At 51.3% G+C, this 22,022-nt stretch overlaps 2 protein-coding genes across 2 annotated transcripts in view; both read left to right on the top strand.

Moving 5' to 3' along the window:
* The window catches only part of PCNX3 (pecanex 3), a 47,797-nt gene extending 28,693 nt beyond the window's left edge, over positions 1–19,104 (top strand). The window contains exons 22-35 of the mRNA XM_081841685.1: positions 1,199–1,376; positions 2,053–2,161; positions 2,902–3,031; positions 4,510–4,568; positions 5,763–5,978; positions 7,336–7,589; positions 8,702–8,932; positions 9,457–9,560; positions 10,254–10,401; positions 10,607–10,837; positions 12,294–12,568; positions 13,476–13,672; positions 15,028–15,455; positions 18,413–19,104. Of these exons, the coding sequence (XP_081697811.1) occupies positions 1,199–1,376; positions 2,053–2,161; positions 2,902–3,031; positions 4,510–4,568; positions 5,763–5,978; positions 7,336–7,589; positions 8,702–8,932; positions 9,457–9,560; positions 10,254–10,401; positions 10,607–10,837; positions 12,294–12,568; positions 13,476–13,672; positions 15,028–15,455; positions 18,413–18,601 (2,749 nt within the window). The 3' untranslated portion in view covers positions 18,602–19,104. The remainder of the gene's footprint in view (positions 1–1,198; positions 1,377–2,052; positions 2,162–2,901; positions 3,032–4,509; positions 4,569–5,762; positions 5,979–7,335; positions 7,590–8,701; positions 8,933–9,456; positions 9,561–10,253; positions 10,402–10,606; positions 10,838–12,293; positions 12,569–13,475; positions 13,673–15,027; positions 15,456–18,412) is intronic.
* Positions 19,105–20,571: 1,467 nt separating this feature from the next.
* The window catches only part of SIPA1 (signal-induced proliferation-associated 1), a 35,721-nt gene continuing 34,270 nt past the window's right edge, over positions 20,572–22,022 (top strand). The window contains exon 1 of the mRNA XM_081841743.1: positions 20,572–20,702. The gene's annotated coding sequence lies outside the window, so the exon portion shown is untranslated. The remainder of the gene's footprint in view (positions 20,703–22,022) is intronic.

Raw genomic sequence — 22,022 nt, 5'->3', positions numbered from 1 at the left:
GGGGCTGATGGCAGCTGTAGCCTAATGTATCTGGGGGGGGCACCAGGTTGGGGAAAGCTGCTCTAAATTATGGCTGTCACAAATCCTTGTGTAACTGTATCATTTTCAGAATTTGTTGTGTGCTTGCTGATCACAGGGATTGGATGTGGGTGTGTACTTGGGCCATGAGCACTGAGAAACTCCACTCATGCCTTTTCCAACCATTTTTTTACTTCTGAGATGTCCATATAACTTCCAAGCAAAGGGTAGCAAATGATCAGCCTAATAAGCCAATATCCTTAAGCATACAGTGGTGCCTCGCAAGACGAAATTAATCCCTTCCGTGAGGCTCTTCGTATAGCGGTTTTTGCATCTTGCGAAGCAAGCCCATTGACAGCTTAGTGGATTAGCGCTATTAGCGGTTTAGCAGCTTTTAGCAGATCAGCTGATAAGTGGCTTATCAGCGGATCAGTTGATAAGCGGCTTAGGGCATATGAAAAGGGGGGGGAAAGGGAAAAAACCCCCGCAGGAACTCGCAAGACATTTTCGTCTTGCGAAGCAAGCCCATAGGGAAATTCGTTTTGTGAAGTGCCTCCAAAACGGAAAACCCTTTCGTCTAGCGGGTTTTCCGTCTTGCGAGGCGTTCGTCTTGCGGGGCACCACTGTACTGAATTTGCAATATGAAATCCTGTGCTTGCTCACCATTTGCACAGAATGATCTAATAGCATTGGCCGTTGAGCTCCAAGACTGGATTTTTGTGTGTGTACTTCTGTTACTGCCCAGGCTGAGGAGTTAGCGCTGAACTGAAAGTGTGTGCTTATGTGTGTGTTTAAGTGAGTTTCTAGCTGTTGCGTTTATGAAGCTGCGCTTTGAACGTCAGTGGGCTGCACCTGGCAGAATCTCAGAAGCCAGAGCATACCGGGAAGGTGGGGGACTGAGGGGAACTTTCGTGTCTTTGGTTCTCCCCATGAATAGCAGGAGCGGTGTGCATAGCCTACAGAAAAACATCTTGCAAAAGCTTTGCACGATCCATTTGTGATCGGAAATCATGAACACTGGCCTCCAAATGCCCTTGGCTAGCAATAAACTTTGTGCAATAAACTTTTAAGAACCTTGGGTTTCCCTTTTTATTTTTATTTTTGCTGGCTGTAGAGAACAGATGCACGAGTAACATATTCTCTCTTCTTTTCCCTCTCCCCGCCTCCCCTCTAATCCCAGTTGCCGAGCCCTCCTCATCACCATTGCAGGCATGAAACTTCTGCGCTGCTCCTTCTGCTGCCCCCCTCAGCAGTACGTCGCCCTGGGCTTCACTGTCCTCTTCTTCCAGTTTGACTACAAGCAGTACTCTGAGGGCTTCCTCACCGACTACTTTGTCATGTCCATCCTCTTTAGCAAGGTGGGTGCTGACCTGAACCCCCCTTTCCTGTCAGGAGGAGAGTCCTAGAATCATAGAGTTGGAAGGGACCCTGAGGATCATTCTTGAAATGCAGGAATATGTAGCTCTCCCATACGGCCATTGAACCTGCAACCTGGCATTATCAGCACCGCGCTCTAACCAGTCAGACTGTGGAGAACAGGCAGGTTTGCTTAGGGTCCAAGGGGCTAGGATAATGCATTGCAGTGCCTTCCTCTGACTTGGTGCCATTCACTTGGGAAGTGATAGCAGATCTTCTATGAACTAATATCTCTGAGTGTGAATTCTTTATTCATTCATACATTTATTTGATTTCTGTTTCTCCTTGGAGCTCAAGGTGGCGGCATATGAGGAGGGCAGTCTTTGACGAGGAGTGCCTGGTGCAGGTCAAAGAGGAGGGGCAGGGGAGCAGGACAGGCAGGGACTCCCCAGATTGTGGACCAACCCATTGGGAATAGGGAAGGTGACCCAGGACTTCTAACGGGCAATTTTTCCTTTATCCAATTCAGGTGGGGCCTATCCCTTAACCATCCCGGTCTCTGGAGTGGGGCAAATCTGCTCCCTCTCCACTCTGATCCACTAGTCTCTACTGCTGGACTGAGCTTCACGTGGGTAAACTTCTCTGTTCTTCTTTTCCCGCACCCCATCCCCTCTCCAGCTGTGGGACCTCTTATACAAGCTCCGGTTTGTGCTCACCTACATCGCCCCCTGGCAGATCACGTGGGGCTCTGCTTTCCACGCCTTCGCTCAGCCGTTCGCCGTACCTCGTATCCTTTTCCTATTGCGGCAGCCAAGGGGTGGAGGTGGAAGGCAGCACATTCAGAGTTTTCCTCAGTAATATTCAATTCATTTCACGAAATTTACTTGGCGGAGGAACGCTCGAGTGTTTTACAAATGATGAGTGATGGAAACAGAAATAATTCCCCCTACTCCGTTTCTGTCCTCCGCTCTCAACACAACCCCCGTCATCCAGCAGGAGTGACAGCAGACTCAGGACTGCACATTTAACCAATGGGATCCACTGCCACCTGATGTTCTAGTGTGCAGCATAAGCTGCTTCTAGGAAGATTCAATTCGTCAGTGACTCAGTAGCTTGAATTGGAGCAGCCACGGTCAACATTTTTAGTTGTTTCCTGTTATCTATACCCTCAACTTTCCTTCAAGGAGTTCAGCATGGTTCTCCGCCTCTCTGTTTGATCCCCAAAGCAGCTCTGTGACGTAGGTTAGGTCAAGAGAGGCAGTGACTGGCCCAAGGTCACCCATCAAGCTTCCTGGCTGAGTGTGGGTGTGAACCCTGGTCTCCCAGATCCCAGTGCATCGCTCTTACTCCTACAGCACCTGTTTTGGTGAATGCTGGAGACAGAGAGCAGGTGGCTGACTGTAACTTTCAGCACCTGGGGTGTGCTGACATTGGACACTGAACCAGCAGCAAGAGTAGCCAGGTATTTGACTTTGTCCTTTTTGAACTTGACGCTGACGCTTCCTTGACTGCTGCCTGCCTGTCCAGACTCTGCAATGCTGTTTGTCCAGGCTGTCCTATCTGCTGTGTTCTCCACCCCTCTCAACCCGCTGCTGGGCAGCGCCGTCTTCATCATGTCCTACGCTCGCCCCGTCAAGTTTTGGGAGCGCGACTACAAGTTAGTGCCGAGCATGTTGCAGGGAGACCCTGGAGCCAACCTCCTTTGCCACTCAGCCACTAATAATAATAACAATAACAACAATAAAAATAATACCCCACCCATCTGACTGGGTTTCCCCAGCCACTCTGGGCGGCTTCCAGCAAAATATTAAAATACAATAATTCATAAAATATTGAAAGCTACTCTAAACAGGGCTGCCTTCAGATGTCTTCTAAAAGTCAGATAGTTTATTTCTTTGACATCTGATGGAAGGGCGTTCCATGGGGCGGGTGCCACTACCGAGAAGGCCCTCTGCCTGGTTCCCTGTAAGTTCGCTTCTCACAGTGAGGGAACCGCCAGAAGGCCCTCTGCGCTGGACCTCAGTGCCCGGGCAGAATGATGGGGGTGGAGATGCTCCTTCAGGTATACTGGGCCAAGGCCTTTTAGGGCTTTAAATGTCAGCACCAACACTTTGAATTGTGCTCAGAAACGTACTGGGAGCCAATGGAGGTCTTTCAGGACTGGTGTTATGTGGTCTCGGCAGCCGCTCACAGTCACCAGTCTAGCTGCCGCATTCTGGATTAGTTGTAGTTTCTGGGTCACCTTCAAAGGTAGCCCCACCTAGAGCGCATTGCAGTAGTCCAAGCAGGAGATAACCAGAGCATGTACCACACTGGCGAGACAATACATGGGCAGGTAAGGTCTCAGTCTGCGTACCAGATAGAGCTGGTAGACAGCTGCCCTGGACACAGAATTGACCTGTGCCTCCATGGACAGCTGTGAGTCCAAAATGAGTGAGCTTTCTACAATAGGGACGTAAACACTGCCTTGTATGGAGACAGGTCTTTGGTCCGTCTAGCCCAGCATTGTCTACCCCAGGGATGGGGAATTCCCATCATCCCTCATCGCTGGCCAGGGCCCATGGGAGTTGTAGTCCAGTGACGTCTGGAAAGCCACAGGTTCCCTACTCTTGGTCTACACCAGGGTTTCCCAAACTTGGGTCTCCAGCTGCTTGGGGACTGTAGTTCCTAACATCCCTGACAACTGGTCCTGCTAGCTAGGGATGATGGGAGTTGTAGTCCCAACAACCACTGGAGACCCAAGTTTGGGAAACTGGCAGTGGCTCTGTCTGTTTAGAGCTTCAAGTGGGAGACCATTCCCAGCCCTACCTGGAGATGCCAGGGACGGAACCCAGAACCTCCTGCTTGCAAAGGGACACCTCTGCCACTGAGCTACAGCCCTTCCTCACTGGATCACTGGGTCCATGCTCTTGGCCAGGACCACATTCCTGCTGATTGTGGGTGGGACTGGATCCAGGGGTGGGCAGGCCAGAGCCAGAAGTGGGTGAGCTGCCCCCTTTTCTCTCCCTCCCTTCCCTGGGGGCTGCTGTGGGAAAACTCAGGAGGTCCGAACTGGTTACTTGCAAAGACATTTCTAAGTCAAGCTGAGGACCACAGGTTGCTCCCCGCTTGTCTAATCTCTCTCTCTCTCCTCAGCACCAAGAGAGTTGACCATTCCAACACCCGACTGGCCACGCAGCTTGACCGCAACCCAGGTGTGTTTCCAGCGGTGGCCCCCTACTGGAGAGCTTGAGGCTGGCAGCAGGGCGGGGGGAGGCACAGAACTGTTTTCTCCGGCTCCTAGTGCACTTCTTATGTCAACCTGGTCTGAAAAAAGTCACTGTTCCATAAGAGTAAATCTTGTGCTTTAGTTCTGTGGCTGTTTTCCAGCTCTCCGTCTACCTTTCTGTGTAAATCCGCACATTTAAAATAATTTTGCTGTGCAATCTTTCCTGTAAAGGAAATCCCACAGCCTTCCGTGCGTCTGACTCCTAAATAAGTGCTGTTTCATATCCAGACATTGTCGGCTCGAAAGACTAAAGGCCATATTAGATGTAACTTTAGTGCAGCCACAGAGGGAGTTTGAATTTGATAGGCACAATAGTGGGAGGTGATTAATGCTTTTTCCACAAGTCACCTGTCCCTTGGCTGCAGTTCCTTGCTGCAAGAGCAGGATCCGTCCGCTATGCCTGCTGTCCCTGCCTCTGCTTATAAACATAGGCACTTCCCAGGCTAAAGCGCAGTACGGTCGATAAAAGAGCCTGTGCGCTGCTTAAATGGTCTTGGAGTGTGAATGCCACAAGGTAGTCATAAGGGCACTTAGGAAGCTGACTTACATCCTGCCAGACTAATTATCTATCTTGTCCAGTATTGCTGATTCTGGCTGGCAGCAGCTCTCCAGGGTGTGAGAGGGAACCTTCCTAAGTCCTGCTGTGTCATATGGCAGGGACTGATCCTGCAGCCCTTTGCCCACAAAGCAGGGGCTCTATCTTTGAGCTGCAGTCCCCATCCCTGAAGGCAGGAGACTGCCTTACGCTGAGTCAGGGTCTTTGACCGTCAGCCCAGTGACACTGGCTGGCAGTGGCTCCTTGTGGTCTTGGGCAGAGATAAGTTCTCATCGGCTGATTCATTTAAATGGAGAAGCTTTCCGGGAGTTTCTTGGGTGCAAAGCAGGCGCTGCAACACTTCAGCTGTCATGGAAGCTAGCAGCAGTCATTCACCATGGGCAATGAAAACCCCTTCCCCTCCTTTGCCCAAATCACTAGCCTGCCTGTTGTGGAGGGAAGCCGTTCTGGGTCCCGAATAATGAGGGTAGAGTTGGGAATCCAACATCTGGAAGGCTGCTCCTCTCTGCCTCCCCTGTGCTTTTGCTACGTATTTGTTCTCATGTGGTTTGCCCCGATTCGCAGGCGCCGATGACAACAACCTGAACTCCATCTTCTACGAGCACCTGACACGCTCCTTGCAGCACACACTCTGCGGGGACCTGATCTTGGGGCGCTGGGGCAACTACACCACAGGGGACTGTTTCATCCTGGCCTCGGACTACCTGAACGCCCTCGTGCACCTCATTGAGATTGGCAATGGTTTGGTGACCTTCCAGCTCCGGGGCCTCGAGTTCCGCGGTAAGTCGGCATGGAGGCCAAAGCAATGGGGAAGCCCATGATCTTCCTGCTGAATCTTCCTGGGACAAAAGACTGCTCCTGGGGCTGTTTGTGGCAGCTGATGGGAAATGTAATCCAAAACATTTGAAAGGCCCCAGAAGACTGGGTTACAGCTTCCACCTTCTCTGACGGTTGGCTACACTGGCTGGAGCGGATGGGAGATGGATGCCCAAAATCTGGGTGGAGACACATGGGCTGTCCCTGGTCCATATTGTAACACACAGATACAGAGGGTTTCAGTAATGGTCTTTCCCAGCCTTGCCAGGAGGTGCTAGGAATTGAACCTGGGATATTTTGGCCTTTGAAATCTGGGCATAGGAAGCTTCTTTATATCAAGTCAGACTTGATTTGCCCATTCAGCCTTCCAGTATTGCCTACTGCAGCCTTTTGCAACCTGGTGCCATCCAGATGTTTTGGACTACAACTCCCATCAGCCCCAGCCAGCTTGGCCAGTGGTCAAAGATAATGGGAGTTGAGGTCCAAAACACCTGTAGGTAACTAGGGTGTGGAAGGCTGGCCTTTGTTGTTGTTGTTGTTGTTGTTGTTGTTGTTGTTGTCGCGGTTGTTCAACAGTGGAACAGTCACCCTTAGGAGGTTATGGACTCTCTATCTTTGGAGGTTTTTAAGCAGAGGTTGGACGGCCACCTGTCATGGATGCTTTAGCTGAGATTCCTGCATTGCAGGGGGTTGGACTAGATGACCCTTGGTGTTCCTTCCAACTCTGGGTTTCTATGATTCTATTATTATTAAAATTTATTACCCACCTTCGGCCAGCAGGTCCCAGGGTGGGTTACAACGATCCCAAGATTCAGAATTTAGAACAGTTAAAATACTGTCACTAACTAGCAGTGGGTCTGCAGCAGAGAAGGGGCTTTTTGCCATCCACTGCCTCCTGGTTCTTTTTTAAGTGGAGATACCAGAGTTGCCACTGAGCTCCGTCATTGCATCTAGCCTGCAGGCTAGAGGTAGGCAACACACCAGCCCAGAGGTGGAATCTGCCAACCCCATCAATTTTGATGGCAGCGGCGCAGGCAAACAAAATTAAGAGACTGTTGTTGAGAGGTTTAGAACCCTCTGTGCTGTGATGCGAGTCGCCAGCGATCCCCCTCCCTAGTCATTAGATTGGCTATTTCATGAGCAAGGAGGGGGCAGTAGCCCCTCTTCTCAGCTTATCTGCAAGGATCTCTGTGTTCTTGTTTAAGTGTGGGCTCAGATCCCCTGCTGTCAAGATGGGCCACGGGTGACTATGGCCCACGGGGCACAGAGAGGTCAGCGCCCGCTGCCACAGACCAATGTGCAGGCTACCCTTTCTTTCCAGGTACCTACTGCCAGCAGCGAGAGGTGGAAGCCATCACGGAGGGGGTGGAGGAGGACGAGGGCTGCTGCTGCTGCGAGCCGGGCCACCTGCCACGCATGCTGAGCTTCAATGCGGCCTTTGGGCAGCGCTGGCTGGCCTGGGAGGTGGCTGCCACCAAGTACGTCCTGGAGGGCTACAGCATCAGCGACAACAATGCCGCCTCCATGCTCCAGGTCTTTGATCTTCGGAAGATCCTCATCACTTACTACGTCAAGGTGAACCTCATTGCCCGGGAGGGGAGATCTGTACTACTGCACTTCTGGGTTGTTAGTACAGTGGTACCTCAGGTTAAGAACTTAATTCGTTCTGGAGGTCCGTTCTTAGCCTGAAACTGTTCTTAACCTAAGGTACCACTTCAGCTAATGGGGCTGCTGCGCCGCCGGAGCACGATTTCTGTTCTCATCCTGAAGCAAAGTTCTTAACCCGAGGTACTATTTCTGGGTTAGTGGAGTCTGTAACCTGAAGTGTCTGTAACCTGAGGTACCACTGTAATGGTTGTTACGTCACAATAGTTTTATTTTTCTAAAAATGAAAAGGTTGAAAGAGGTTGGTGCCTTCAGCAGGCACTGGAAAAGCAACAGAGATGGTCTGTGCTGTTTTTCTAGAAAAAGGGGTGCCGGAACTCACCAGGAACATCTCCCTCGTTCTTTTAGAATGGCAATGGCGCCCACCTAAGTGAGAAGTGCTGGAACTGAGTTCCGGGGGGAAGGGGGGAGCCCTGGAAACAGTTCATATCTAATGTTTGCCAGACAGAATCCCCAAAGAAATTGGTTGGTATTTTGGGGTCCCCTTTTCCAGTTGCATTTGAACAGTGAAACCTCCACCTAACAAGCCAACAGGCATGAGCTTCATACAGTCACTTTGGTCTTAGGAATGGGGCCTTTAATGTGGAACTTCCCCCCATCCCTGTATCAGGCAGATGCCATCTCTGTTAACTTTCTGGTGCTTCTTGAAGACCTTCCTTTTCCAAGAAGCCTTTTAAATTGAGGTTTTTCTCCTAGTCTAATACTGGACTTGTTTTTTGTTGATGTTTTTATTGTTGGCTGCTTTGGGATGTTTCATTGGAATCAATTCATAAATAAAACAGAAGTTTGGAGCAGGGTTTCCCAAACTTGGGTCTCCATCTGTTTTGGGGCTACAGTTCCCATCATCCTTGACCACTGGTCCTGCTAGCTAGGGATGATGGGAGTTGTAGTCCCAGAACAGCTGGAGAGAGGCCCAAGTTTGGGAAACCCTGGTTTAGAGAAACAGTCACAGGAAGTCTTGCGGCATGCTGACATCCCTCCCCTTCCATCCTTTGTGATCACCTCCACCTTCCCTTTGGCAGAGCATCATCTACTATGTGACTGGCTCTCCGAAGCTCGAGGAGTGGCTGGGCAACGAGGGGATCCAGGAGGCCCTCCGCCCCTGTACCTCTCTGAACTATGCAGACAGCGACCCCACCTTCAACCTCAACATAGACGAGGATTATGATCACCGCATGGCAGGCATCACCCTGGCTTCCTTCTGCAACATCTACCTCGACTGGATCCAGTACTGTGCTAGCCGCAGGGAGAAGGTGAGTCATGGGCCATTGTAGGAGAGAAATGGTTGCTCACTCTCTGGAAAAAGGAGGTGCCTGGGGTTCCACCTGGTTCTCCTGGAAGTCTTCCCAAACCCCCAATGTATGTGGGCTGCTCAGAGTCTTCCAGAGATGGAATAATTAAATGCCGCCCATCTGAGTCTCCCTCTCCTGCTGCAACAAGCTGTTCTCCACCCTGGTTTCCAAGAATGAGCAGCATAATGAGGAGGTCAGAACAGAGACCAGATGTGTGCTTGGGAAACATCTGGGAGAGGAGGAGCCTTCAAAGGGGTGGAAGGTTGGGACCTTCAGTCTTGGCAGCTGCTCTATAAGGGCAAGAAGTGTTACTGAGCTGCATGCCGTTTCCTTGAATAAAGAGTTACCTTCACTGACAACCCCGACTCTGCTTCTTCGTGCTGACCTGCATCTGACTCCAGCCCTGACAAATGCAGATTCTATGCATGGGCCCCGTTCTGCCTCCCATGCCTCTGTGTGTCTTTTCTTTCTTTCTTTCTTTGCAGCCGGTGGACCGGGAGTGGAACTCCCCTCTGGTCACCCTGTGCTTTGGGCTCTGCATCCTGGGGCGCCGGGCCTTGGGCACTGCCTCCCACAGCATGTCAGCCAGGTGAGACCAGCCCCAGACATGCCTCCTCCCCACCCTCTGTGTTAAGAACCCCACTGTAGGTTTGAGTGGAATGCTTTGCCACACGGGTTTATATTATTGTTTGCCTAGCGAGGCAGCATATCAGTTTGTATAATGATGACGGTGGTGATGATGAGGATACAGTTGTACCTCAGATCCCAAACGCCTTGGTACTCGAACGTTTTGGCTCCCGAACGCCACAAACCCGGAAGTGACTGTTTCAGTTTGTGAACGTTCTTTGGAACCCGAACATCCAACAGGGGTTCCGCAGCTTCCAATTGGCTGCAGGAACTTCCTGCAGCCAATCAGAAGCCACGCTTTGGTTTCCAAACATTTTGGAAGTTGAACGGACTTCCGGAATGGATTCCGTTCGACTTCCAAGGTGCGACTGTATAGGGAACAACTGCTAAAGACTCCTGCTTGTGTGGCCTGCCTGAACAACATAGCCCAATCTAAGGCTTTTAATCTTAATCATGGCATGAGCCTCTTAATTTTAGGATTGTAGGTTCGAGCCCCACATTGGGCAAAACAATTCCTACATTGCAGGGAGTTGGACTGGATAATAATATTTGTTGTTATTTGTACCCCACCCATCTGACTGGGTTTCCCCAGTCCCTTCCAACTCTTCAATTCCGTGATTCCTCCCTCCCTCCCTCCCTCCTTCTTTCTCTGCAGCCTGGAGCCTTTCCTGTACGGCCTGCATGCACTGTTCAAGGGGGACTTCCGAATCACATCACCCCGCGATGAGTGGGTCTTTGCTGACATGGACCTGCTGCATCACGTGGTGGCACCCGGAGTGCGCATGTCACTCAAGCTACACCAGGTGTGCCTTTGCCCCACCCACGTAGTTAAGTAGGCGCATTGGAAGCTGCCATACAGAGCCAGGTCATGTCGTGGACTGGCTGGAGGCATGGGAGAGGTGGGAGAAACCAGCTGGGGAACCCCCAGGGGAAGAAGGCTCAGAGCCAGGGGTGCTCCTTCCCTGTCTCGCCCCTTGCAATACAGCATTGCCTCTCCTCCTCTTCAAGGACCATTTCACCTCCCCGGACGAGTACGACGACCCAGCTGTGTTGTACGACGCCATACGGTCGAACGAGGAGAAGATGGTGATCTCACACGAGGGCGACCCTGCTTGGCGCAGTGCCATCCTCACCAACACACCCGCCCTGCTGGCCCTGCGCCACGTGATGGACGATGCCAGCGACGAGTACAAGATTATCATGCTCAACAAGCGCTACCTCGGATTCCGGGTCATCAAGGTGGGCAAAAGGCTGATATTGTGGGAGAGGGATGGATTTTCCGCTTTCATGGGAGTGGGTGAGAAGCTGAGCTCTGTGGGCAGGGAAGTGTGAGGACTCAGGTAGCAAGAAAAGATTGCCCACGTCAGCATGGTTCAGGGCAAGCAGAGCCTGAAGCATCCACACTGGGAAACAAAGACAGACAAGTGCGTTTGGCTTCATGCAGGCGACTCACCTGGTTTCTCCAGCTCCTAAAAATAAACTTCATAGCAGCCTTCCTCAACTTGGTGCCCTCCAAATGTTGTTGGATTCAAGCTCCCACCTTCCCTGACCACTGACCACACTGGCTGAGGCTGATGGGAGTTGTGGTCCGAAACATCTTAAAGGCAGCAGGCTGGGGAAGTCGGTCCTTATAGTTTACATCTTTTTCACCATCAGAGTTTTGCTGACTTGTGGAAGCTTTCTGTTGAGTCCCCTTCCAGCATTTTAGTTTGGCTGGCAATAGTTGTCCTGTCCACCTTGCACCTTTTTACAGAAGAACATCCTAGCCTCGGTTAACATCTCACCCAAAACTGCCTATATCTTTCTGTATACATAAAAATATAAGGTTGTCGTCCTGCAGTCCTCGTTGGAGGATTTGTAGCGCCTCGCCACATCACATTTTCATGAAGTCAGGGTTTGGTAGGGGAGCAACAGAGAAGGCCGGCAGTTGCACAACACTAGTGGGCATGGCATGGGAGTGAAAAGGGAGGAACACTGATGGGAAAAACAACAGCAGAAGTTAGAGTAAAGTTGGGCTGGGAAGAAGAAAACTGTGGTTTTAAACAATGGCAGAGGTTTGAGTAAAGCATCTTCGTACCGTGGGATATTTAGGGGTGGGGTTGGCAAGCAGGGGTGCAGCCTTGTGTGTGTACCCACGCACCCACCCTAGAATAGCTGTTAAAATGACCTCAAAAGGGTTTTCCTACAGTGCTTTGGGCGGTGGGAGGAGGCTTGCAAGCGAGAGAGCCTGGAAGTGAGCTGGTGTTGCTCATCCCCACTCGTCTTTGAGCCTCTGTCTGGATTACCTGCAAGCGTGTGCCAGCCTGAGCTTGCATGCCTGGCATGCCCAGAGGTGCCTTTTGCAGGAAGAGGCATCTCTGGGGAGACAGACCTGCCTGGATCCCGACCAGAAGAGCAGCTGGGTGTGTCACTGACTGAACCAGCAGGGGCAGCAAGGCCAAGCAGTTGTAGCGCACCCACATCCATTGCTCAGGCAGTGGCCAGAACTTCTACTATTGGCATGGGTTCTCCTAGGACTTGTGCAGAGATTCCGGGTTCAGAGAAACTGCAAAGAAGAGAATGTTGAGGAGCTAATTTGGGCTTTTGGTGGATGCCCCTTTGACTCTGTCCCGCACCCAGCTCCTGCTCCCAAAGCTGAAAACTTGTGCTGTGTGCTTCTTGCGGAGCAACGTTTTCCTCCCTCCTTCTGTTCCAGGTGAACCGGGAATGTGTGCGGGGTCTGTGGGCCGGGCAGCAGCAGGAGCTGGTGTTTCTCCGGAACCGGAACCCCGAGCGCGGCAGCATCCAGAACGCCAAGCAGGCCCTGCGCAACATGATCAACTCCTCCTGCGACCAGCCCATCGGATACCCCATCTATGTCTCTCCCCTGACCACTTCGTACGCCGGCAGCCACCCGCAGCTGCGCTCGCTGTGGGGGGGCCCCATCAGCTTGCACAATATCTCTGCTTGGTTCATACGAAGCTGGGAGAGGTGAGGCTCTTCCTTGTGTTGCAGGAGGCTCCATGTTTCCCTGCGGCTGGGATGGGGGATACTGTGGCTCTCCCAAATCCTGCAGGCCTCCAACTAGTATGGCTAGTGACTAGGGCTGATGGGAGTTGGAGGTCAGCAGCTTCTGGGGATTTGCAGGTTCCATTCAAGTCATGAAGCTCATGGGGTGACCTTGGGCCAGTCACTGTGTCTCAGCCTAACCTACCTCACAGGGTTGTTGTTGGAGTTAAGTGAGGAGCGAGAGAACCCTGTTCGCCACCGAGAAGAAGGTGGAATATAAATGCATTTTTTAAAAAATTTAAAAAGTTGTTTCTGGTTTTAAAGCAAATACAAGAACCTTCAAACATTCAGCATTACAGCTGATGGTGTTTGTTCCATCCATTGACTTTGGACATAAGCTTACACATTCAGTGCTCAAACATATTACTTAACATAATCTCTCCACTGCACAGTTGGTATAACAAAGTCTTGATTTTGGCCATTAACATAGTTTAAAAAAGGGGTCCACCTTTCTTGGAAGGTGCCTCTTTTCGTTATGCCTTTAATTGCCCTCCTATGTCAGGCGAGACACTCAAACATTGCTGTATCCCACGTATTATTTTTCCATATGTTTAGGGGTATTTCAGTCTGGCTCTTCCATTGTTGAGCTGACCATGTGGCACTCAGGAAGAAGCCTACTAGTTCTCTGTGGTGCAGGGTGGAGCCTATTTCCGAAGATAGCAGGGCTAAGGCAAGAATAAATACAATCAATAAATAAAATTCAAGGTTGGGGGGGCGGTTTCTTGGTAACTAGAAGGACAGGGTGGGCAGTAAAACCAGCACAGCTATTCCCTTTGCTTGCAACCCCACCTGCTCAACACCTGTCCCAATTTCATCCTCTGTTTCACAGGTTGCAGAAAGGCTGTGGGGCTGGTTGCAATAGCGGAGGGAACATTGAGGATTCGGACTGCGGTGGTGGCTCTTCCTCCCTCAGCAATAATCCCACTGTGCACGGGTCTCAGGCTCCTGGGAGCACCGCTCACAGTGTGGGCACAGGGGCTGCAAACCCCGCCGAACCGGTCATCACCGCTGCCCAGCCTCAGGCAGGTAAGGAGGACTCTCCCCCCACTCCCACCCCACAAATGCGACATGGCTCTTGGTGAAAGAATGGGGCATAATAGGGGTTAACACAGCGGGGGGGTGGGAGTCAGAGAGGACAAGGTTTTGAGAACAGGAGGAGGGCTGGGATTCCAGCAGAAGGAGAGCCTGCTGGATGGAAAACCTGTAACAGCACTCGCCACCGCCCCCAGCACCTGCAGACACTGTCTTCTCCTTCTCCTCCTCCTCCACCTTCTCCTTCTCCTTCTCCTTCTTTGTTAAATATTTTTTATTAATTTTTAATTGCAAAAATCCAACATGTGCCATATTATATTAATTCGAAATAGCAATACCAATTCCAATACAAATCAATTACATAGCCAAATATAAATTTTGTTTCTTGATAAAATCCCTTAAACCACAGCTACAATGATTACCGTATTTTTCGCCCTATAGGACGCACTTTTCCCCCTCCAAAAAGGAAGGGGAAATGTGTGTGCGTCCTATGGGGCGAATGCAGTCTTTCGCTGAAGCCTGGAGAGTGAGAGGGGTTCGGGTAGCTCCGCGCAAGCCGCAGGAGGGCTCCCGCGGCTTGCACAGAGCCGCCTCTTATCCCGAAGCCCCGGCGTGCTGGGCAGTCGCGCCAGGGCTTCGGGTAGCTTTGCGCAAGCTGCGGGAGGGGTCCCACGGCCTGCGCAGAGCAGCCTGTTCTGGGGGCTGGGGGGGAAATTTTTTTTTTTTCTTTATTTTTCCCCAAAAAAACTAAGTGCGCGTTATGGGCCGGTGTGTCCTATGGGGCGCAAAATACGGTAACTTCAGTTCGCATTAACACATATAGTAATTTGTAAATTCACAAATGAAGTTCTCCTTTCTTCTTCCTGTGTGAGGTTTTAATTTCCAGCAGTTGTTCCTTTATTTCTTTATCAAATATTATGTCCATATTAGTTATTCCTGATCTCCTTTGTGCCTTATGGCTTCTGTTGACTGGGAGTTACTCTGGAGAGGTCACTCTTTGTTCTCTCTTCAGACACTAGACCATGGAAGAACATACCCAACTTGGCTAAAAGCCACTGACAGCCTTTTAAAACAAAATTTTATTGGTTTTTAAACATATAACCATTAAACACTTATCCATAAGTACATGTAATGATGTTTGTTCTATCCATTGATTTCAGACGTAAACTTACACGCTCAATGTTCAGGCATATTTCTTAACATATAGCCATTGACAGCCTTATCCTCCCTGAATTTTGTCCAATGCCCTTTCAATAGGAAGGCTTGGTGTGGGCTCAGGGCTGCTCATCCCTTGGGGCTTGTCCTGTCACATAGCTGTGGTGGCCACATTGCTGTTCTTATCTCTGCAGAACTAGAGTCCGGCCTTCCTCTTCCTCCGAGCCAAAGCTGGCTGGTCCAGCCCCAGCCGGCAGGCCCCTTGCTGAGCCAGGGCGAAGGACGGCCCCCACCTACGCCGGCTGCATCATGGCCCCCTGGTCCGCACTTCTTGGGAAGCCAGCTTTCCTGCGCCAGCTCCTTGGCTTCTGTGGCTGAGGGGCCGGGACGTGCCCCTCTGCCTCTCCGCCCGGGGCTCGGGGCCCACTCCGCCTTTGCCTACGAGGGCCTCTGTGGCAAATGGAGCCTGCCCAGCCGCAAGGGACTGAACGGGCTGGGCGGGAGCGAGAGCGACGTCCCCCCCGGAACACCCTCGCCCCGCACGAAGGACAACGCTGCTCTATCATCTCCCGCTGTGGCTGTGCTGGGGACTCCGGGTGTTGGTGGGAGCCCTAAACCTCAGGTGTGTATCTGCTCACCTCCATCCATTTTTAATAGACTTGCCTTGCCTTGCCAGCCCTGCAGAGAGCCAGCAGGAAAGCTTTGCCCTTCAGCTGAATTTCAGTGGGCTCCCTCCCTCCCTGCCTCCCAGTTGCAGTGGTACCTCGGGTTAAGAACTTAATTCGTTCCAGAGGTCTGTTCTTAACCTGAAACTGTTCTTAACCTGAAGCACCACTTTAGCTTATGGGGCCTCCTGCTGCCGCTGCACGATTTCTGTTCTCATCCTGAAGCAAAGTTCTTAACCCAAGGTAATATTTCTGGGTTAGTGGAGTCTGTAACCTGAAGCGTATGTAACCTGAAGCGTATGTAACCCGAGGTACCACTGTATTTCCCTTCCTCTTTGTGCCCTGACATAACACAAGAGGGCAGATGTTTTAATAGCCTCATGGATTCATAGAGTTGGAAGGGACACAAGGGTCATCTAGTCCCAACTCCCTGCAATGCAGGAATCTCTGCTAAGGCACTTTGTGTTTTCTTTCATTGTTATGACCCATCCCAGATCCTGCTGCACAGAAAGATATAAAATTAAGTAATAAACAAATGGATAAAATGGTGGGAAATAGCCAGTCTGGTCCCTCTGCAGGACAGCCAGTTCTTTCGAGTTTCTGAAATAACATGGAATTGGTCTTCAGCCATTGTCCCTTCTGCCTGTTCTATAAACATCTACCCAGCAGCCTTATATCCAGTGTTCTTTGGGAATTCTAAGAAACTGAAAGATCAGTGCCATTTCGAAAGGCCAGTCTGCCATCTTGATCCAAAATGGCACCCAATTCATCCAAGCATGGATAAGAAGAACCTGCTGCTTGATGGTTTTGGGAACCATTAAGCAAAAGCTTGGTTATTATATGGGCGCACCTGGCCAACAGCATGTCACACCATTGTTAAAACATCTGCACTGGCTGCCCATCTGCTGCTGAGCCAGGCTTACGGTCCTTATATTAATTTACAAAGCCCCCCAACCACTTAGGTCCAGCATTCAAAATTCGGCAGGTGCATTTTGCACCTGGCTATCAGCCACTTGCAACCAAGTGAAGATGCCCAGGCACCAGGATGGTGCGTGACATCTCCACCATCTGGAGGTGCATGCCTGGGGTCTTTGGGTCTTGGCCATTTTCACATACTAGCAACACATCCTGTCGAATTTTATCCATTTATATTTTATCCTGAATGAATTTCAGGAACCAAAGAGTTGTACTGAAAAAAACGACTTTTGAGCTGCCTGGCCCCAAAATGGCAACTAGACATTCCGTTTTGACAATTGTAACCCTGGTTTAAGAAGCTGTTTGGCACCTAGCTTATGTACCTGTGTTTCTAATACTGCTTAGGCCCAGGGTATTCGGGGATATCCCAGCTGAGATCATCTATAGGAGCATCATTGGTTGTTTCCCAAATTGGTGAGGCTCATTTGACAACAGCAAGAAATCCTTTATTCTCATTGGCCTAGTCCTGTGGAATGTTCTGCAAAGAAGAGTATTTTAGTTTTGTAGTATTTTAGTTTCTGGCCTTTTCTTTTAGACCGCTCTGATATCTAACAGAGGAAGGATGGTTTAAAAATATTTTAATAAAATAGTACAATTAATAAATGTCAAATTCAGCATTTTGAAGTTGGATCGCCAGCCTAGGAAAAGGTGCTCTTCTGAGCTGCCAGCCAGTGCCAATCTTAATTGGTGGGTGGGGCCTACAGCTCAAGAGTGGGGAATCAGCTCCCTCCCTGCCCCATACTTGCTGACCACTGACTCATGGGAGTTGGAATCCAACGGTTTGGATGTCCAGCTGAAGACATTGTTGTCTTAAACTTTCCCTATTGTGTGATCCAATCCTTTATGCAATACGAGGGGCATACCTGCAGAAGTTGTTTCATTGCTTTAGAACTTGTGAAGCTGGCTTTATTGGCTTTAGAGTTTGTCAAAACGATTTTATTGCTCATGCTTTTGTGCGCTCATTGTTTATCGAATTGATTGATATCCCACCCTTCCTCCCAAAGGAGCTCAGGGTTGTGGACACAAAAGTGACAAAAAATTAAAATGATTAGAGCTTTATTTAGTTACATCTGCGTTGATGAATTTATGCTGGGAAGCGGCCCATACATAAAGACAAATAAATAACTCTTGGAGGGCAGTGCAGGTTCCCCACTCATGCTTAAGGGGAGTGTTTGGGAGGACCTAATCTCATATATGATGGCTATGGCTAATGAGAGGAGAGAGAAAACAATAATATTCTTCCTTCCCCACCCCAGCCAGGTGGCTGGGCTCAGCGTGGTGCCATCCTTAGCTCTGCAATCCTCTTAGTGCTAATGGAAAGCTATTAGGCCAACTCCCACTCCCCCATAAACAACAAGGAGGGGGTGTATTTTGAAGGTCAGGAGGAGGATTTGCCAGCCATTTGCAGACAGTGTGCATTGTGGTGTCTGGATGAATCCCTTGGGTCCTAACCCTTGTCTCCCTCCCCCCAGCTCCAACCACAGCCGCATCCTCTCCCCTCCCCAACTCTTTGTAGCTCAGGCCCCTTTCTGAGGCCAGTTGGAATTCTGGTATTCTTTCCATTCAAATCCCCCCAGCGGCGTAAAGAATGAGAAAGTATAATAATTTTGGTACTGGTTTACAGTGCAAGGTATTAAAGGGTAAAAAAACACACACACCAGTTTAGCCAAAAAATGGAATAATACCAAAGCCTGTCGTTCTCCTTTCCTACTGGATATTTTTTATGCCAAAGGATGTTTAAGATGAAAAGTGAAATTCTATGCAGGTCTACTCAAACGTAGTTCCCATTGAGATCAGTGGGGCTTCATCTGTCCTGGGCAGGCTTGTAATACAAATCGAGTACTGTTTCTCTAAATATCTGATATACTAATGTGGACGCCTTTCTTCTCTCTCTCTCTCTCTCTCTCTCTCTCTCTCTCTCTCTCTTTCTGTCTCTCAGCCCTCTACCCCAGGACCAGTCCCTGAAGCCACCAGCGACTCCACGTCCCCCTTGCCTCTGGAACCATCAACACCCGGAGGGAACTGCAGCCCCCCAGAACCTGCCCCAGTTGTGGCCGAGTGGGAGAGGCAGCGAGAGGAAGAGGAGAGCCCAGCGGCCGTGCAGCCCCTCCTAGAACACCAGTACTGAGTGGGGGGGGGCTGTTTCATCTCCTACAGAATTACGGGCTGGTCCCGTTTGACTCTTATTCTGCCGCCCCCCCTTTTTTTGGGGGGGGAATGCACTCTGATTCCGCTTTCCCTCATTCAGGACCATGGACAGCAATAAGGGGAGTGGGGGCTGCTCCTTTCATGCCCTGCTACAGCCTTCTGTGCCCCCATTTCTCGCCTCTCCTCCCTCCTTGCCTGCAGGGGCAGGCTCAGTCTACCCGAAAGGTTAGAGGAGGGGGGAGGACTCCATGCACTGCCCCCTTTTTCTCTCCCACAACCGCTGCACAGGGACCCACCTTGGACACTAACTTTGTACTAGTGACACTCAAGGACATTTTTCTTTTCTTTTCTGCCGTTGTTCCTTGGGGATATTTTTGTTTGTTTGTTTGTTTTTATTTTCCTCTTTACCGCCCCCCCCCCATCCCTGGATCCTGGATTTTTGGTTGGTATAAAAATTAAAAATGCAGGAAAAAAACACGACAACAGCCATCCACCTGTGCATCATGTTTTGTAACTTGCGGTGGGTGACGGGGAACCAGATATTTGCGAGAGAAGAGGGGTTGTGGGTTCTGCATCTCCTTCACTGGTCCCTCTCTCCTTGAGTAAGAGAGCAGCTGCTTTCCTCCTCTTTCGGGGTGGGGTTCTGCCCCCCTGCGCCTCTTTCAAACTGGTTCTGGATTTGTCAGCCCTTCTTACAGGCAAATCATAGGTGCTCACACTTGAGACCTTTTTAGAAATCCACCATTTACAATGGAAAATGCAAGGCAGAAGTGGGGGGAAGAGAAAACTTGAGAACTGATTCCACACACACCTCCCTAAATTTAATCCCAGTTGCAAAGATGGGGGCCTTGTTTGCCTAGGAATGGAGAGAGTGTCTTCCTGCTGGGGGGAGAAGGACTGCACCTGAACCTACCTATGTCTTGGCAATGTGAAGAAGAGAAGGAGGTGGTTTTCTGTGCTAAAGTCCTTACCAACCCCAGTTTCGTGTATGTTTTGGGAACTTGCCTTACACTTGTTCTTCACTCTTGAGCAGGGGTCAGCAAGCTTTTTCAGCCGTGGGCCGGTCCACCGTCCCTCAGACCTTTTTGGGGGCTGGACTACATTTTGAAAAAAAATAATGAACGAATTCCTATGCCCCACAAATAACCCAGAGATGCATTTTAAATAAAAACACACATTCTGCTCATGTAAAAACACCAGGCAGGCCCCACAAATAACCCAGAGATGCATTTTAAATAAAAGCACACATTCTGCTCATGTAAAAACACCAGGCAGGCCCCACAAATAACCCAGAGATGCATTTTAAAGCACACATTCTACTCAAGTAAAAACATGCTGATTCCTGGGCCATCCGCAGGCTGGATTGAGAAGGCGATTGGGCCGCATCTGGCCCCGGGCCTTAGTTTGCCTACCCCTGCTCTTGAGCATCTTCCCGAAACAGCCCCCCTTAGTGTGTCATGATGGTGCTGATTTGCTCCCGTTCAGGGGGGCGGGGTATTCAGGGTGGGTGACTTCAAAGCCCTCGCCTCCTGGAGGAAACGTAGCTGTGTTGGCCACATAAAACATTCCAGATGGATAAAACGGGGGGGTGTTAATTATAAACTGTTTGGGGGAGGGGGGAGAATGAGGGCTGCCCTCTCCCCCGTCGTGGTGGGCGCTCTCTATCACCCTCAAAATCAGGGCGCTAACTCAAGTCTTGGCGTTGTTTCCGCGAGGGAGGGAGCGGTACTCAAAAGTACTCTGCACATGTTCAGAATCTCGCTCCTCTTGTCCTGGAAACGAAAGAAGCCGTGCTTTCCTGCTAGCCGCCACTCTTCTCCCCCCGCCACCCCCCGCGCTTTGTGAGTCCTCCCTGGCGTTGTGTGACGCCGCAAAGCGCCCCCTCCTTCCTCCCCAATCTGGGTCTCTCCGCCCCCGATTGAGAGGAGGAAGGAGGAGAGGGCGGTGCCAGGGCCGCAGGGAGCGGAGCGGGGGCGGGCGCCCGGCCGGGAGGGGACACGCGGGGCGAGCGGCGGCGGGAGCAGCAGCAGCAGCAGCGTCCGGTTGGGTTGCAGAGCTGGAGCGCGGACGGGCGTGGAGAGGTAGGCAGGCGGCGGCGGCGGCGGCGGCGGCCGGGCCAGTTCCGTCCTGTGCGCCCTGGCCGCGCGTCATGCGCTCCGGCACGTGGATCGGGCTCCAGGCGGCGGCGGGCGGGGAAGGCGAGGGAAGCGAAGCTGGCGGCACCTCCGCCCTGACTGAGCCCGGGGGGAGAAGCCGTGGTGGGTAGAGGTGGGTTGGAAGGGGCAGAGAGAGAGAGAGAGAGGCTCCGCCGCTTTTCCAAATCAGGGCTTGCCGATTCTAACGGGGCGGGGGAAAGATGGATGGGTGCTGGTCTGAATGCATTGGCTGCCTGGGAAAGAGATCGCCTCCATTGAAGCGTTTTAAGGACATCCTTCTCTCTCCCCGCCCCGGGAAACGCAAGCCAGGCAAACTCCCCGGTCGTAAAGCGCGCAGCGGGCGTTTTCATACAATACCGTGCACGTTGCGCCTCGTTGCGCCCTCAAATCCCAGCACCGAGAAGAGGGCATTTGCGAGGCACGCGCGCACACGGACGCAACCTGCGCCAGGAGCCGGGCTGTTACATAGAGGAAGGCAGACGGGGCGCGCACACGCGCAGCGCAGGCGCTCACCCGCAGAACAGGCTCCCGGCTCCCCGCCGCCGCCGCCGCTATTGTGTGACAAAAGACCCAACTCTCCCGTGCCTAAGCTCGGCTTCGGGCGGGGCGCGGGGGCTTCCTCCCGGTATACGTCAAGACAGGAGGCAAGGGGTGCAAGAGCATGTGCAGAGTGCTCTTCTCGCTCCAGCCGGCGGCCGTGGTTGGGCAGCCACTCGCAGGCAGGATTCCCTTTGTGCGTTTGATTCCCCCGAGGAGCTCCCCGCTCCTTTCATTCCTACAACAACCTTGCGAGGTCGGTTAGATCTGAAAAGGAAGTGAAGGGCCCAAGGTCACCCAGAGAGCTTTGTGAAGCTGCATCTTCCCCAGTTGTAGTCATGGCAGTCATAGTCTGTCCACCATGCTGGGGATATAAACTGGGGGCCGAAATGTTCCCATGGAAGTGAATCTAGGAAGCACAGCTTAATGATGGGAACTGCAGCAGGGACACTGGAAGATGTTGATATCTAGAGGCCTCTGTTGTTTAGGACGGAGTCCCAGTGGCCTGAACTCCATAGCCGTCTCTAGGACACTGCTGGCTGCTGTGTTTAGAGCCCCCCCCCCTTACAAATCAGCTACTCCTTCACACCCTTCAGCCTTTGGCAATGCTTAAGAATATAGGCAGCTGCCTTATTGCTGGTCAGATCATTTGGCCATTGAGCCTAGCATTGTCTGCCCTGACAGATGGCGACTGCCCAAGGTCTCAAG

This window comes from Podarcis erhardii (genome assembly GCF_964252035.2).
Source record: "Podarcis erhardii genome assembly, chromosome: 15".
NCBI lineage: Eukaryota > Metazoa > Chordata > Lepidosauria > Squamata > Lacertidae > Podarcis > Podarcis erhardii.
Note: the sequence above shows the minus strand (reverse complement) of the source record. Positions and strands in the feature narration are given on the sequence as shown.